Genomic DNA, 16,679 nt, shown 5'->3' with positions numbered 1-16,679 from the left:
CGATTCACTATGCTGCATGACATGGACATCAACCCAGCTATGTGTCACTAGATACTGGACCTCCTGAGGAACAGAACCAGACTGTCAAGGTAAACAATCTGCCATCTCACCCTCAATACCGGTGCACCACAGGGCTGCGTGCTGTCCCCCCTCTTCTCCCTTTTCACGAACCAGTTTACATCTCAGCAGACCTCAATCGGACATGTTGGCTGGATTCACAAGATGTGTATCTTTCATTTGCTGTATTGGACTTGTTAATGTGTGAAAGTTAAATATTTCTCAAAAATATTTTTTGAATTTCCGCTAGCGGAACCCCGGAGCCAGACAGGTTAAAATATGTTGATGACAGCACCATAGTCGGCCTCATCACAGAAAACAATGAAACGCAGTGCCGCCGTGAAGTGACTCGGGCAGTGATGTGGTGTAAGGACAACGACCTAATGCTCAACACCTACAAAAGAAAAACCACAGAGATAGCCATAGACGGGTGTAAGCTCTGTGCAACACCTACAACAGAAAAACCCCAGAGATAGCCATAGACTGGTGTAAGCTCTGTGCAACACCTACAAAAGAAAAACCCCAGAGATAGCCATAGACTGGTGTAAGCTCTGTGTACACCAAGCGCATCTCCAAACGTGCAGCAAAAGAATCCTCAATGACCCCTCCCATCCAGGCAACTACCTCTTTCAGCCCCTCCCCTCTGGTAGAAGATACAGGTAATTGACCCCCAAAACGGAACGTTTTAAAAACAGTTTTTCATCGCAGCAGTCAGAACATTGAACTCCTTTCACATTTAGTGATAATTCACAACATATTTACCTTTGTTACAATTTTTTGTGAGGATGCAGGTCATGTCTAAGGGAATTAACGGTCTCACACTAATCATTGTTTCAAATATATTGAATAATGATATGTGTAAATGTTTCTGAATCTTGTCTGATCAAACATGTAAATATGATGGGAAAATCTGATATCTACATTTTTATTTTCAATTATAAATGTTCAATTGGAATCTCTATAGTCTTGTCAACATGTCATCTGTCATGTCCTCTTTCTGATCATCATTCTGAGATTCACCCTCAGTACTCTCCATCAGCATTGATACCAATGTAGACAGTGTCCCATTGGGGTCCAGCAATGTAACCAGAGGCACATTCACACCCCTATCCTGAAAGATGAGGTTCTGCAGGGTCATGGCTAGCATTGAGTCAATGCCTAAGGCAGAGAGCGGAGAATCGTCATCTAACTCATTCTTGTCAACACCAATTGTTTGACTGAGTACACACCTGATGTATTCACTTGGGGAAGATGACACAGAAGTATGTTCAGACTGTGACTTTTGGAATTTGAGTTTTTGCACTGCCTCATCCACTAATGCAGACATACGCATGGTCAATGATGCATTTTGAGAGAGGACATTGCTCATCATGTTCTTGATGTGAAACCTACATACAACCTGTTGGGGTTTGTTCAGCAAGAGGCATTGTTCCAAACTCTCATGAATCTCTGTAACTTCCATCACCATCAATCCCCTTCTCTCCAGAAACCTTTGTAAATGATCCTTGTTAAGCAGGAGACCAAGGTTCAAAGCTCCCCAGTTGATGGATTGCCCAGATAGGCCAATATTCCGTCTATACTGACAGAAGTAGTCCAGGAATGAATTAGCTGCTGCATAGTTTGTTTGTGAGGCATTGCCAAGGAAAGAAGAGATGGAAGAGTAGCACACAAAGTAGTCTAACTTGCAGTGTTTTGTGGCGTGGTGCAGATTCAGAGCTCCATTCACCTTGGGCTTTAGGACTTTCTCAAAGTGGGATTTGTCAAGGTTTTCAATCAACCCGTCATGCAGGACGACTGCACTGTGAAACACCCCTTTGATTGGACAAGAGGGAAACTTCTGCCCAATGAGACCAATCACTCTGAGCACATGCTCAGAGACAGAGACATCACATCCCATCCATACAATATGGGCACTCCATTGTCTCTCCAGAATGACTATCTCCTGCTGTATGTCTGGTGTGGGGCTACTTCTGGAGAGTATGACGATGTACTCTCCACCTTTCTTCGAAAGGAACTTCACTGTTTCAAACCCCAGCCCAGAGAGACCACCTGTAACGATGTACACAGACTTCTTCTGGAAAAGCGGGGTTGGTTTAGGCAGCAACTGAATGTTGGACAGTGTGCCTTTGGAATCATCTTTACCCAGTGCCACAACAGACAGGGTCTTTGAGCTGAAGTACGACTCAGATTCCTCAACAGACAGGAAGTCAATGCTACCGGATGACATTCTCTGAAAGGTAGAGGTCTCTAGAGAAAATGATATCCTGTCCAAATCCATGGAATGGAGCCAACGATAAATGTGTGGCCCCTTGGCAATGAGTGATCCCTTTTGTAAGATGCTGGACATCTGAAGAGTCTGTATGTGAACACTATCCTTAACATTCTGGAAAGCCCTCTGTTCAAGCAAGCATTGGGACTGGGATTCACAGACAATGACAACATGTCTGACATCAGAACAATTGCTGACTTCTGCCAACAGAGATTTATCAAATGGTGGAAGGAGGAGAATTGCATCAACAAACATCCCATTGCACGGTGTCCCTACAATGGCCTTCCATCCTGATTTGTTTGCTGTTTGGATTAAGACCTTCAGCAGACTAGAGTCAGGAACAGAGGAGATGATGCTCAACCTTCTCTGTTGTTTGATGGTAGGTAACAGTCTGTGCAGTATTTCCCATGCCAGAACAAAGTAGGAGACACAAGGAGCCTCTTTCAGAAATGTGAGCCACTTTGTCTTGTAGCAAGCTGCTTCAGGAATCACAATCTTAGAAGATGCAGCAATGGGATAACATGATACTACATGGTCTCCCACTTTCAGTGTGTTCACATCTTTCCCTACAGCTGTGACAGTACCACTGAAGTCAAGAGCCAGGAGCTGGTGGTTCTGAGATGTGTGATTGTTCCAGTATATTGTCTGACCATAGTTCAGGTCAGAGACACTGACAGGACAGTAGTCTGAGGAATGAACACATATCTTACTGAGCTGAATCTCAACTGATTTCTCATGGGTTTGTTTGTATCGTGTTTGTATCATGTTTGTATCGTCAACATCACAGGGAACAGCAGACAAGCTAGTTATTTTGTACGGATCAGCAGTCTGAAAGATGCATGGCTCAGACATTGAAGAGAAAATCCTTCCCCCAGTGCTCTCAATGCTTCCAATGGGAGTATGTACAATATCAGGTTTCAAAATCAGCCCACCTTTCACAACCAACTCTGGGTATCTTTTGCAAGGGTATGACTGTAAGACCTGAGACAGAGCTCTGATGTCCTCTGTAGAGACAGAGTTGATGTCAATCAGTTGGAAAGAAAGGTTTTCCATTTCTGCAGCACACGATCTAGTCATGCCTGACAGGACAAAGCCTGCGCTGATGTGGCCCACTGTGCTCTCCGCTGCCTTGTAGGTTATTACTCTGATGGAATTTGTAAATTGCATGGCCCTCAGTGCCAGGACAATTTTCCTGAACATCTCACAGCAGCTTACCATATTCTCCAGAGCATACTCGGTTCTTAGTGAAGTAACATCTTCCCGACCCCACACAAATAAGACCTCCTGAAAGTGTTTGTTGAGATCTGTGATATTAAGGTTTGCCAGGAGTGTAGGAAATCCATGGCTCAAGACCTCCTTGGATTGTGTGAAGGAGATGTATCTAGACTGTGAACTTAAGTGTGGTTGCATGGCTTTTGGAAGTTCTACCTGGTCAGAAAAGACCAAGGCCTTTGGTGCCTCACTGGCATTAGAGGAATTGATATCCTCACAGACAACATTGAAGTCATTGTGGAAAAAGTATTCTTCAACAACATGAGAGCGGCTCCCAAGATATTTAATCATCACATGTTTAAGCTCAACCAAAACTCTTCCCTCTTTGTCTGTAAAGCAACCACATACTTCATAGTGATCAACACCTTCATCAATTGCTTTCAGATACACAATCATTTCCTCCTGCAGGGGTTCAAACACTGTCAAGCTGCCTATTTGGACAGGAAACCCGGGCCTTGAAGAGGATCTATATGCTACTGTAACAGGAGCGAGTTGCATCAGGAAGTCTAACACTACAGGGTGAATGCAGTATTCATGCAACTGAGACAGCAATTCCTCTGGAACTGTGACAACTGAAAAAGCCTCCTTAAACTCTTCACCATAGTGTACATCCCCCGTGTTCTGGAAAACAGTGCCATACTGAAACCCACCCAGAGCAATTTCAGTGTAGAACTTTTCAGAACTCAACACTGAATTGCATCTTTTGTAGATCGAGCTTAGCGGAATGTTCTGCTCTTCAGCTAGCTGTCCTCGCTTGCACCTTATTGTACCTGATGCATGGTTTGTGGAGGGAGAATATATCTTAAAATGGGTCTCATCCACTGCTGGTTCAAGTTGTACTTTAATCTCTGGTGCATTCTGTGTGAAAACATAGGGACTCTGAAAACTGATACTGACTTGCAGTGTGTTGAGTGGAACCTTTGGTTTGGCACTGGCCATGAAGGCAGCCAAACCCAACTCAGTATAGAATGCACCAGGGATTATGGCAACACCATTGTTTTTATGCTCATGCAGGTAGGATACTGAGTCAGAAGACAGATCACAACTGAAGGTATTGCTATCGCTGGCTGTATGAGTTAGCACAGGATGATTAGCTGATGTATGATGTACCTTTGATGCAGCAATGATAACATCTCTCTGAGTAGAATCAAACTGATACCTTGGGAAAGGTGTTGGTGAAGCCTCACGGCCTCTGTAGAACTGATCCCAGTCTACCTGAACACCCAACTCAAACAGTTTGAACACAGTATTCAGCATTGTCTCATGATCTTTATCTGGCTGCACTGAGGACAGAACTATGGTGTCATTTCCCAGAGTCTCCTGGATGTTTCTTTGTAGAGCTCTTCTCGGGCCAATCTCCACAAAGACTACATTCTTTTTCTCTTTGGTTGCTGATCTCACTGCCTGTTCAAATGAAACTGGATCTCGAATGTTCCTGGCCCAGTATTTGCCTGTGCTGAAGTCAGTCTGCTCTACCTCCTTTCCTGTCACTGTGGAGAACAATTGTGTCTCAACATCATTGACCTGTAAAGAGCCAATACTGTCCTCTAGTTGAGACAGGATGGGATCCATCATCTGGCTGTGGTATGCCGCAGGGACATCCAAAACACGGAGGAACAGATTCTTACTCTTGACTGAGCTGCTCAGCTTTCGATGGAGACTGTCTATAGCCTCTGCATCACCTGAGAGGGTGCAGGACTGTGGGCTGTTGAAGGCAGCCAAGGAAACCTTATTTGAGTAGGAGGGAAGGAGGTTCAAGACCTCTGATACGACCATGTTACTGACCACAAGCATTTTCCCTCCTGTGACCTTATTCTGCAGAGTACTGCGGAAGTAGAACACCTTCACTGCATCCTCAAGGGACAACAGACCAGAGCAGTGGGCAGCAGCAACCTCTCCTACAGAGTGGCCAAGAATGGCATCAGGTTTGATGCCCCAGTGCTTGAAGAGACTGGCTATGCCAACCTGAATGGCAAAGAGGAGGGGCTGGACAACATCTGGTTTTGAAAGATCCTTACTCTCTGATTCACTCTCAAGTCTCTCTATGATACTCATTTTATTGAACTTTTGGAAAAGCTTCTCAATTTGGCTGATCTTCTCTCTGAACACAGGCTCATGTTTCAGGAGCTGCTGGCACATGCCTTGATAGGTTACACCGTTCCCACAGAAGACAAATACTAGCCTGGGATCTGAGTAAGATGGCGTTGTTACCTTGTTCATGGCAGACTTGAGTTGGTCTTTTAGATCAGCCAGAGAGAGAGTTCTGAATGCTTTCCGATATCGATGTTTCAAGTGGCTTCTTCTACATGCAGATGTGTATGCAAGAGCTTCTAGATCCCCTTTGTTGTCTCTGTCTATCTGTTCAAGTGTGTCCTCCATCATCATACTCATAGACTTTTCAGAACTGGCAGAGAGGACAAATAAATTGTGTGATTTCCTACCACTTTTTTGAGGAACATTTGACTGCTTGTGTTGTTTGACAATAGCATGTGCATTTGTTCCTCCAAAACCAAAATTGTTTATTCCTGCAACCCGTTCAACAGAGCCTGCGTTGCCCCACTTTTCTGCTTTAGTGGGAACTTTTACATTCAAGGCTTTAGCATCTATACTGGCACTGTCCTCAGAGTAGAACAGTGAAGGGACAATGGTTTCATGTTTCATCATTAGGAGTACCTTGATTAGCCCTGCCACTCCAGCTGCAGATTCAGTGTGTCCAATGTTGCCTTTCACAGAGCCGATGAGGAGTGTCTCTGAACCTGGAGGTCTGGCTTTGGCAATGACTTTGGAGATGCTGTCTGCTTCTATGGGATCCCCCACTGGAGTTCCAGTCCCATGAGCCTCTATGTACTGGACCGATAGCAGGTCAGACTCTGAATAGATTCCGCGCAGCAGCTCCTCTTGCTGGACCATGGATGGCTTGGTAATTGGAGTGACTGTGTGACCATCTTGGTTTACAGCCGTGTTGCTTATGATGCCCCACACATGGTCATTCTCCTTGAGAGCCTGTGTCAAATAGAAATCAGTGTGTAGGGTTAAAATAAAAAAGTCGAAGTGAGAGCAATTTTGTGACGGTGAAACAGAAAATAATTTACTTTTTTTAGTGGCTTCAGAAGAATAATCCCACAACCCTCTCCTCTGCCATAGCCATCTGCTCTGCTGGAGAAAGGTTTGCTGGTGCCTTCAGGTGAAATCATCTTTGCTTTGCTGAGAGCGACAAAGACTAGTGGCTGTATGATACAATTGACGCCACCACAAAGAGCCATCTCACAGTCACCTGAGAAGCGAAAGCATACAGTATACAAATCTGTCAGATTATATTTTGTGATGAGAGCCACCATGCTTTTGCCTCTGCTTTGCTCTTCAGGGCACTTTGACAGAGCTGCGGAAAAAGGGCTTTGTAAAATAATTTGTTTTTTTTGTTGTTGTCGTGAATTCAGTCAGTGTGTCAGATTACATTTTGACAAAATGTTGCATGCGTTGTAAAACGTAGGTAAATGTGATACATTACACACCTTGTCTTATGGCTTGACAAGCTAAATGAAGAGCAACAAGGGATGAAGAGCAGGCACAGTCAATGGAGAGAGAGGGTCCAGTGAAGTTGAAGATGTAGGAGATTCTGTTGGCTGCTATACTCATAGAAAGTCCGGTGCCGGTGCAGTGGTTGATTAAATTTGGGTTCATAAATGCAGCAGATTGTTCATAATCTCTGTTCATAAGCCCTTGAATGAAAATAGGCACACATTATTGAAAATAATACACAACTGACATTTTATTGTGTGTGGGCTTTCTTTCAATGGAGGACCAATGCAGTCAAAATTAAATAGACAATAATACTGAAATTATTAAATAATCAATAGCCAAATCGCTGACATTACAATGTCTTTATAACTATGTCATTATTCCTGTAAATACAGTGTAACAAGTATTGTAATTACTAATTGTTACACTGTACAACATACTTATGATTAGGGTAAGGGCTAGGGTAAATGCGACCATATCCAGTTCACTTACATTTTTTGTCTTGCCCATTTGCCCTCTGAATGGCACATATGCGTAATCCATGTCTAATTTGTCTCAAGGCTTAAAAATCCTTCTTTAACCTGTCAAATGTTCCCTTTATCTATTTCTGTTGCCAGAGCCTGAGCCCCTGCTTTACTAGACACCAGACATTTGCAGAGTGTCAGATGCTCCTAATCATTTCAATAAAACCTTGGCGTAAACAGTGCTGCTTATCTTAAAGATGCACTATGCGGAAATATGCGGAACTATAGCGTTTTCCTGGTTGCTAACATTCTAATTTGCCTAATTTCAGTTTGTGACAAAACCAGCAAGTAGAGAATCATTGTACCATCTAAACCACTTCAAAGCGGCAATAAGTCCCTTTTTGGGGACCACTAAATTCACATAGCAATGTGAGTTATAGATCTGTCATTCTAATTGAAAGGAAGTCTAAGATACGGTAGATCTGTTCTATGTGTGCTATTTCTATGCTTCCTGTTATGAAGTTTCGTTTTCGCATCTTTTACTTTTGGTTTTATACACCAGCTTCAAAACAGCTGAAAATATTATATTTTTGGTTATTGAAAAGATATGTCACAGCGGGTTAGATTGTACAATGATTCTCTACACTACACTTGTCACAAACTTAAATTAGTTCAATTAATCTTCCATTTCTGATTGGTTTAAAGGTTTCTCTTCCATTTCTGCTCTCAGAGCAAGGACTTGTAGGCACCGGGGAGAAATAGCAATGCAATAACTCTAAAACAGTGGAAAGATTGTCCCTGCAAAATGTCAAAAGGACATTTTGGAAAGCTGTGAAAAACGGTCCAACATGAATCTGATAAGATTTCAGTTCCTCTTGGATGCATATTTTATGTGGTTAAAATAGCCTACTGTCAGCTTTTATGTCCCTGACAAAGACAGCATGTTTGCACAGTCCCTAACCGTGCTTTCCCATTCTCTCAAGATGCTGAAAGAAATCATATATGAGACAAAATTTATATTTGATATATAATTTAACTGCAAGACATACTATTATATTAGGCCACATGTGCGAGTTATAGTCCTACAGCCAGTATCCATGTTTCAGTTACTACTACTAGGCAAAAACATTATGTATTTTTAGTTCAGAGGAGCGGGGCAGCACTTCTGCGCTCTCTGCCAGGAGCTGATTTTCAAGAAAAGGAGACCAAAGGGCCACTACGATGGAGAATCAATTGCATATATTTGATTAAGGCATTTTATTTGATAAAATGAGATAAAACTGGTCGAAGGATGGCTAAATTTCATGCACAACAGTGTCATCTTGTGGCCGTAGAGGGAGTTTCTGGTATCCTGGGGTAGTTTGGGGTTGCTTGGAGTATTTTGTTGCCATTAGAGGTATTTTGGGATGGTCTGGGGTATTTTGGAGTAGCTGTTTGGGGTAGTTGGGGTAATTTCTGGGAGGTTTTCGTAATTATTAAGGCCCGACATTTCCGTGGTCCAAATCGCCTTTGCATTCACATTGCTGTCTTTGTAGGAGAAAGCAGGATAATTTGACATTGAAAATCGGTGAAGCAACTTCTGAACAAGCCATACCATAAGATCCTTTTATGGGACACTGGCTGTGAAAACACCCTAAAATAACACATTATTATCCACTTTACCTATAAACACTCCTGTCTTGGTCCCACTGGCCTTCTCCATTGGCATCCCAGCATTCTCCAGAGCCCTGTATGCACACTGAAGAAGGAGTTTTTGCTGGGGGTCCATTTGTTCCACTTCAGTTTCAGTGATGCCAAAGAATTTGTGATCAAACTCATTAAACCTGCAAAATGATAAATAATTCAAAGGGGAACTCCAAGCAAACAACTGTCAGCAATGTTGTACCTCACACTCTTAGAAAAAACTGTTCCAAAAGGGTTCTTCAACTGTCCCCATAGGAGAGCCCTTTTAGGTTCCATGTTAAATGAAACCATTTGTGGAAAAGGGTTCTACATGGAACCAAAAGGGTTCTTCAACTGTCCCCATAGGAAAGCCCTTTTAGGTTCCATGTAAAATGAAACCATTTGTGGAAAACGGTTCTACATGGAACCAAAAGGGTTCTACATGGAATCAAAAATTATTGTGTTTTTCAACAAACAAAAGACATAAAAGGTTAACAGTCAGCCTGAAAATGACCTGTGTGATCTCAAAGGAATGGCAACATTGCACCAAAAATATTTTTGACAGATTCAATGAACTTTTGTGAATTTCTAGATTTTCCTCAGTTTTGAAGCCTAAGGATTGATGAGGTATGCACCTTCATTCATCAATATTCATGCATTTGTGGTTGACTCCTTTCTATAGCTTAAGTTAACTAGTTGAGTACGGAATTGATGACTAGTGAAAATTGTCCTCTGTGAGAGAAATATCAAATAGATCTTGTTATCATGTATAGAATCAGAGGGGGTTTTATGAAAAAAGATTGAAGTAGGCTGACCGTTATTGACAGCATGCATTTAGACAAATTTGCAATCTGGGATCTGATAATCTGTTCAATGCTCCTTTAAATTCTTGATTTTTGAAGAATATAAATGTCTTACCCTATTATAAACCGAACAGTTTATTTACTGCTGTCTCCCCTGACCTGTTTCACCTGTCTTTGTAATTGTCTCCACTCCCCTCCAGGTGTCGCCCATCTTCCCAATTATACCCTGTGTATTTATACCTGTGTTCTCTGTTTGTCTGTTGCCAGTTCACCTTTGTTCTTCAAATCTACCAGCGGTTTTCCCTTTGCTCCTGTCTTGTCTATAGTTCCTGCTTTCACGGTTTTTGACCCTTCTGTCTGCCCTGCCCCTGAGCCTGCCCCTGTTCGATTTAATAAACTTTTGTTATATTGACACTGTCTGCACCTGGGTCTTACCTTTAAACGTGATAACTGCATTGTTTTGTGTCCCTGGTCTACACCAGAGGAGGCTGGAGGGAGGAGCTATAGGAGGACTCTTTGAAATAGCTGTAATGGAATAAATGGAACAATTTCAAACACATCAAACATATGGAAACCAGATACCATTCCAGCCATTACAATGAACCCATTCTCCTATAGCTCCTCCCATCAGTCTTCTCTGGTATACACACACAATACCCCATAAAATCAAAATGGAATAATGTTTTTAGAAATGTCTTGAGTCAATAACTATTCAACCACTTTGTTATGGCAAGCCTAAATAGGTTCAGGATGCAATAATATTATTTAACATTATTTTTTTAATTATCAGACAGTTCTCTTATCGCAGCCATTAAACTCTATAACTGTTTTAAAGTCACCATTAGCCTCATGGTGAAATTCCTGAGTGGTTTCCTTTCTCTCCGACATCTGAGTTAGGAAGGATGCCTGTATCTTTGTAGTGACTGGGTTTATTGATACACCGCCCATAGTGTAATTAATAACTTCACCATGCTCAAAGGGATATTCTATCACGACTCAGGATGACTCACAATTCTCCGAATATTTATTATAAGATGCACGATTCTCAGAATATTTATTATAACAAAGGGTGCAGGCAAAAGTCAGGTCGAGGGGAGGCAGAGATTCGTAAACCAGGTCAGAGTCAGGCAGGTACAGGACAACAGGCAGGCTCAGTGTCAGGACAGGCAGAAAGGTCAGAATCGGCAAGACGAATAAACAAAAACTTGAGAACAGGAAAAATGGGGAACACACTGGTACAACCTGACAAGACGAACTGGCAATAGACAAACAGAAAATGCAGATATAAATACTCAGGAGGTAATAGGAAGAGAAAATGGGATACACCTGGTGGGGGGGTGGAGACAAGCACAAGGTGAAACAGATCAATGTGTGACAGCCCCCCCCAGGGGCGCCACCTGGCGTCCTACCCGGGCACATACCTGGTTGACCGGGGTGCCAACGGCGTAACTCAGTTATGAGGGCTGGGTCCAGGATGTCTCTAGCGGGGACCCAGCACCTCTCCTCCGGGCCATAACCCTCCCAGTCAACCAGGTACTGGAATCCCCTGCCACGAGGTTGAACACTCAGGAGGCGTCTCACCGTGTACACCGTATGGCCGTCGATAAGACAGGGAGAGGGGTGGGCCTGGAAACAGGAGACAAAGGGCTGTGAGACATGGGATTGATCCTAGACACATGAAAAGTGAGATGTATACGGAGGGTGCGGGGCAACAGAAGATGAACAGCAGAGGGAATAAGGATTTTAGAGATGGGGAAAGGGCCGATAAAACGGAGGGAAATTTTACGGGACTCCACCCGGAGGGGCAGATCCTGAGTGAACAGCCTTACCCTCTGCCCCTCACCGAGTGGACAGCCATACCCTCTGCCCCTCCCCGAGTGGACAGCCATACCCTCTGCCCCTCCCCAAGTGGACAGCCATACCCTCTGCCCGAGACGATAGCGGGGAGCCGGTCTCCGGTGGCGGTCCGCCTGTCGACGATACCTGGTGGTGGTCTTGAGAAGAGCAGACCGGACTCTCTTCCAGGTATGATGATAGCGGCGGACGAACATCTGGGCCGAAGGTATGCTGACCTCTTGCTCAGGGAAGAGCTGGGGCTGATATGCCAAGGAACACTCAAAGGGTGAGAGACCAATGGCCGAGCAGGGAAGGGTGTTGCGGGCGTATTCCACCCACACGAGTTGCTGGCTTCAGGTGGTGGGGTTGGCGGAGATGAGGCAACGAAGAGCCGTCTTCAGGTCTTGATTGGCTCTCTCCGGCTGGTCGTTAGACAAGGGGAATACCTGAGAACAGGCTGGCCGAAGACCCAATGAGGGTGCAGAATACCTTCCAGAACAGGGATAAGAACTGAGGACCACAATCAGAGACCATGTCGACCGTAAGTCCATGGATCCAGAAGACGTGCTGCACGATGAGCTGGGCTGTCTCCTTGGCTGAGGGTAGCTTGGGAAGGGGAATAAAACGGGCGGCTTTGGAAAGCCTATCCACCACTGTAAGGATGGTGGTGTTGTCATCTGACAAAGGGAGACCAGTGACGAAGTCCAGGGATATTTGGGACCAGGGGCGGTGAGGAACAGGGAGTGGTTGAAGATGTCCAGCCGGAGCTTTTCGCAGTCTTATTCTGCATACACACAGTGCAGGGGGCGATGAACGATGACACGTCACAAACCATGTTGGGGCACCAAAAACATTGTCGGATGAAAGCCATGGTCGGACGGGAGCCAGGATGGCAAATGAGTTTTGAGGAATGTACCCATTCTAGGACCGGGAAACGGGCAGAGTCCGGGACAAACATCCGGTTAGCCGCCCCCCAACCTACTGATGAATCTGGTCTTTTAATGGACAGGTAGATATGTAATGTCCTGTAGTACCACAATACAGGGGTGGCAGGGGTGGCAGGTAGCCTAGCGGTTAGAGCGTTGGGCCAGTAACCAAAAGGTTGCTGTATTGAATCCCCGAGCTGGCATTAACCCACAGTTCCCCGGTAGGCCGTCATTGTAAATAAGAATTTGTTTTTAACTGACTTTCCTAGTTAAATAAAACATAAAATAACAGACAGCTCTTGGTGCTCAGTTTGTGCAACCGTTCAGCAAGAGACAATCTAGCCTTGCCCAATTCCATGGACTCCGGAGGAGATGAGTCGACAGCCCTCTGAGATTCCCGAGAGAACTCAGGTGACATTGGATTCTCCCAGTGATGTAGACTTCGGAAACTTCCAGGATTCCTCGGAGGCGAGGTGGGAATCGTAGACGAGCGAGTGTGACCAGGAACATACCTCCTCTCCCTCCTACGTTCCTGTAGCCGCCCATCGATCTGTATGGTTAAGGCTATGAGAGAGTCGAGTTCCATGGGAAGCTCCCGGGCGGCGAGCTCGTCTTAAACCACCTCCGATAATCCATGAAGGAACGTGTCAAACAGGGATTCCAGGTTCCAGGCCCTCTCGGCGGCAAAAGTGTAAAAATCCACTGCGTAGTCTGTCACACTACGGGAGTCTTGAAACAGTTCAAGTAGCTTCCAAGCAGCCTCTCTCCCGGATGACGGAGAATTGAACACCTTTTTTTGTCTGCCACAAACTCCTCCAAACTGAGGCAAATGGTGGATTGTTACTCCCACAATGCCGTAGCCCAGGCAAATGTTCTCCCGCACAATAGCGTTATCTTCGAGCGATGCGAGGGAAATAAAGAAGGCTGCAGCTCGAAGATGAGGAAGCACTGGGAGAGAAACGCCCGGCAGGTTCCTGGATCTCCAACAGGAGGTAAGCGGGGTTCACAGGAAGGCAGGGTAGGCTGGGGAAAAACACCCCTGGTAGCGGGGTTACTGAGAGTGGGAGGTTACCGTAGTGGCTTGCTGCTTAGTAGGTCATCTGCAGAAGTAATGCATTGAAAGCATGGTCATGGTGTTCCGCCAAGGTCTGGAGTCTTTCCATAAGGGTTTGACGGATCTTCTCATGTCTTCCAATGGTGGCTCCTTGGGAGGAGATGGCGTTGCGGAGCTGGTCCGAGTCTGCTGGGTCAGTCATGATCAGTTCATACAATCACGACTCAGGATTAGACCCAGATGCAGACACAGGAGGCACATAATACATATTCGGAGAATTGTACTAACAAAGGGGGCAGGCAAAAGGCAGGTCGAGGGCAGTCAGAGGTTTGTAAACCAGGTCAGAGTCAGGCAGGTACAGGACGGCAGGCAGGCTCAGGGTCAGGACAGACAGAAAGGTCAGAACCGGGAAGACTAAATAACAAGAACTTGAGAACAAATAGAAAGCCATTAGATGTTGTGTCCTCAGAATAACCACACATGGTTTTACCGCAACAGAGTAGTGCAACATTCTTCAATTGAAGCGGCGGGAAACAAATTAAAGTAAACACATCTCTCACAAAAAACGGACCACAAACGAATTCACCGATAATAATAAGAGAGCAGGATAATTTAGATACTGGCTACAATCATTACAATGACTTTTCAAGCACCAAGTTGAGGAAAATTTCAAAGTAGGCCTATTCCAGTACTTGAATTTCTGAGCTCCAAATTCAGGTTGAAGTAGACTACTTATATTGTTTAAAATTGTGTAACATGGAAAGCAAAATGTTTTTGTCGTGTTATTTCATTACCAGATCATATTAATCCCACCAGGCTATGTGTTGTCATTATATCCAAAATAATTAACAGGAATAATGTTGGGTGTTGCGTAATAGTCTATCATACACAATTGTGCATAGTAGACCAATCCAAGGCACAAAACATATGAAAACATAAACACATTATCTTGACACTTACTCTGTAAATCAAGCAGACAACAACAGATGATCAACATTTAATATTTCTTTTTTTCACCTTTATTTAACCAGATAGGCCAGTTGAGAACAAGTTCTCATTTACAAATGCGACCTGGCCAAGATCAAGCAAAGCAGTGCGACAAAAAACAACAGCACAGAGTTACACAAACAAACATACAGTCAATAACACAATAGAAAAAATCTATGTACAGTGTGTGCAAATGTAGAAGAGTAGGGAGGTAAGGCAATAAATAGGCCATAGAGGTGAAATAATTACAATTTAGCATTAACACTGGAGTGATAAATGTGCAGATGATGATGTGCAAGTAGAGATACTGGGGTACAAAGAAACAAGAAGATAAATAACAATATTGGGATGAGGTAGTTGGGTGTGCTATTTACAGATTGGCTGTGTACAGGTACAGTGATCAGTAAGCTGCTCTGACAGCTGATGATTAAAGTTAGAGGGAGATATAAGTCTCCAGCTTCAGTGATTTTTGCAATTCGTTCCAGTCATTGGCAGGAGAGAACTGGAAGGAAAGGCGGCCAAAGTGTTGGCTTTGGGGATGTCCAGTGAAATATACTTGCTGGAGTGCGTGCTAAGGGTGGGTGTTGCTATGGTGACCAGTGACTTGTAGATGACTTATAGATGTTGCTATGGTGACTTATAGATGACCTGGAGCCAGTGGGTTAGGCGACGAATATGTAGCGAGGGCCAGCTAACGAGAGCATACAGGTCGCAGTGGTGGGTAGTATATTGGGCTTTGGTGACAAAACGGATGGCACTGTGATAGACTGCATCCAGTTTGCTGAGCAGAGTGCTGGAGGCTATTTTTGTAAATTACATCGCCGAAGTCAAGGATCGGTAGGATAGTCAGTTTTACGAGGGTATGTTCGGCAGCATGAGTGAATGAGACTTTGTTGCGAAATAGGAAGCCGATTCTAGATTTAATTTTGGATTGGAGAGGCTTAATGTGTGTCTGGAAGGAGAGTTTACAGTCTAACCAGACACCTAGGTACTTGTAGATGTCCACATATTCTAAGTCAGAACCGTCCAGAGTAGTGATGTCATTCGGGCGGGAGGGTGCGGGCAGCGATCGGTTGAAAAGCATGCATTTAGTTTTACTAGCATTTAAGAGCAGTTGGAGGCCACGGAAGGAGAGTTGTATGGCATTGAAGCTTGTTTGGAGGTTTGTTAGCACAGTATCCAAAGAAGGGCCAGAAGTATACAGAATGGTGTCATCTGCGTAGAGGTGGATCAGAGAATCACCAGCAGCAAGATCGACATCGTTGATATATGCAGAGAAAAGAGTCAGCCTGAGAATTGAACCATGTGGCACGTCCATAGAGACTGCCAGAGGTCTGGACAACAGGCCCTCCGATTTGACACACTGAACTCAATCTGAGATCTAGTTGGTGAACCAGGCGAGGCAGTCATTTGAGAAACCAAGTCTATTGAGTCTGCCGATAAGAATGCGGTGATTGACAGAGTCGAAAGCCTTGGCCAGGTCGATGAAAACTGCTGCACAGTACTGTGGAGGTTATGATATAGTTTAGGACCTTGAGTGTGGCTGAGGTGCACCCATAACCAGCTCGGAAACCAGATTGCATAGTGGAGAAGGTACGGTGGGATTCGAAATGGTCGGTGATCTGTTTGTTAACTTGGCTTTCGAAGATGTTAGAAAGGCAGGGCAGGATGGATATAGGTCTATAACAGTTTGGGTCTAGAGTGTCTCCCCCTTTGAAGAGGGGGATGACCGCGGCAGCTTTCCAATCTTTGGGGATCTCAGACGATACAAAAGGTTTAATTGAAATAAAATTATTAGACTAGAAATAGTTAAAAGCTTTAATTGAAATA

At 44.3% G+C, this 16,679-nt stretch overlaps 1 protein-coding gene across 1 annotated transcript in view; it reads right to left on the bottom strand.

Annotated features, from left to right (window-relative positions):
- Positions 1-647: 647 nt before the first annotated feature.
- LOC129822995 (uncharacterized) overlaps positions 648-16,679 on the bottom strand; it is a 17,335-nt gene continuing 1,303 nt past the window's right edge. The window contains exons 3-6 of the mRNA XM_055881643.1: positions 9,244-9,404; positions 7,111-7,317; positions 6,691-6,872; positions 648-6,601 (exon numbers count right to left, since the gene is read on the bottom strand). Of these exons, the coding sequence (XP_055737618.1) occupies positions 1,016-6,601; positions 6,691-6,872; positions 7,111-7,317; positions 9,244-9,404 (6,136 nt within the window). The 3' untranslated portion in view covers positions 648-1,015. The remainder of the gene's footprint in view (positions 6,602-6,690; positions 6,873-7,110; positions 7,318-9,243; positions 9,405-16,679) is intronic.

Source organism: Salvelinus fontinalis, chromosome 25 (assembly GCF_029448725.1).
Source record: "Salvelinus fontinalis isolate EN_2023a chromosome 25, ASM2944872v1, whole genome shotgun sequence".
Classification (NCBI taxonomy): Eukaryota; Metazoa; Chordata; class Actinopteri; order Salmoniformes; family Salmonidae; genus Salvelinus; species Salvelinus fontinalis.
The sequence above is the reverse complement of the archived record's forward strand: the minus strand, read 5'-3'. Positions and strand labels throughout refer to the sequence as shown.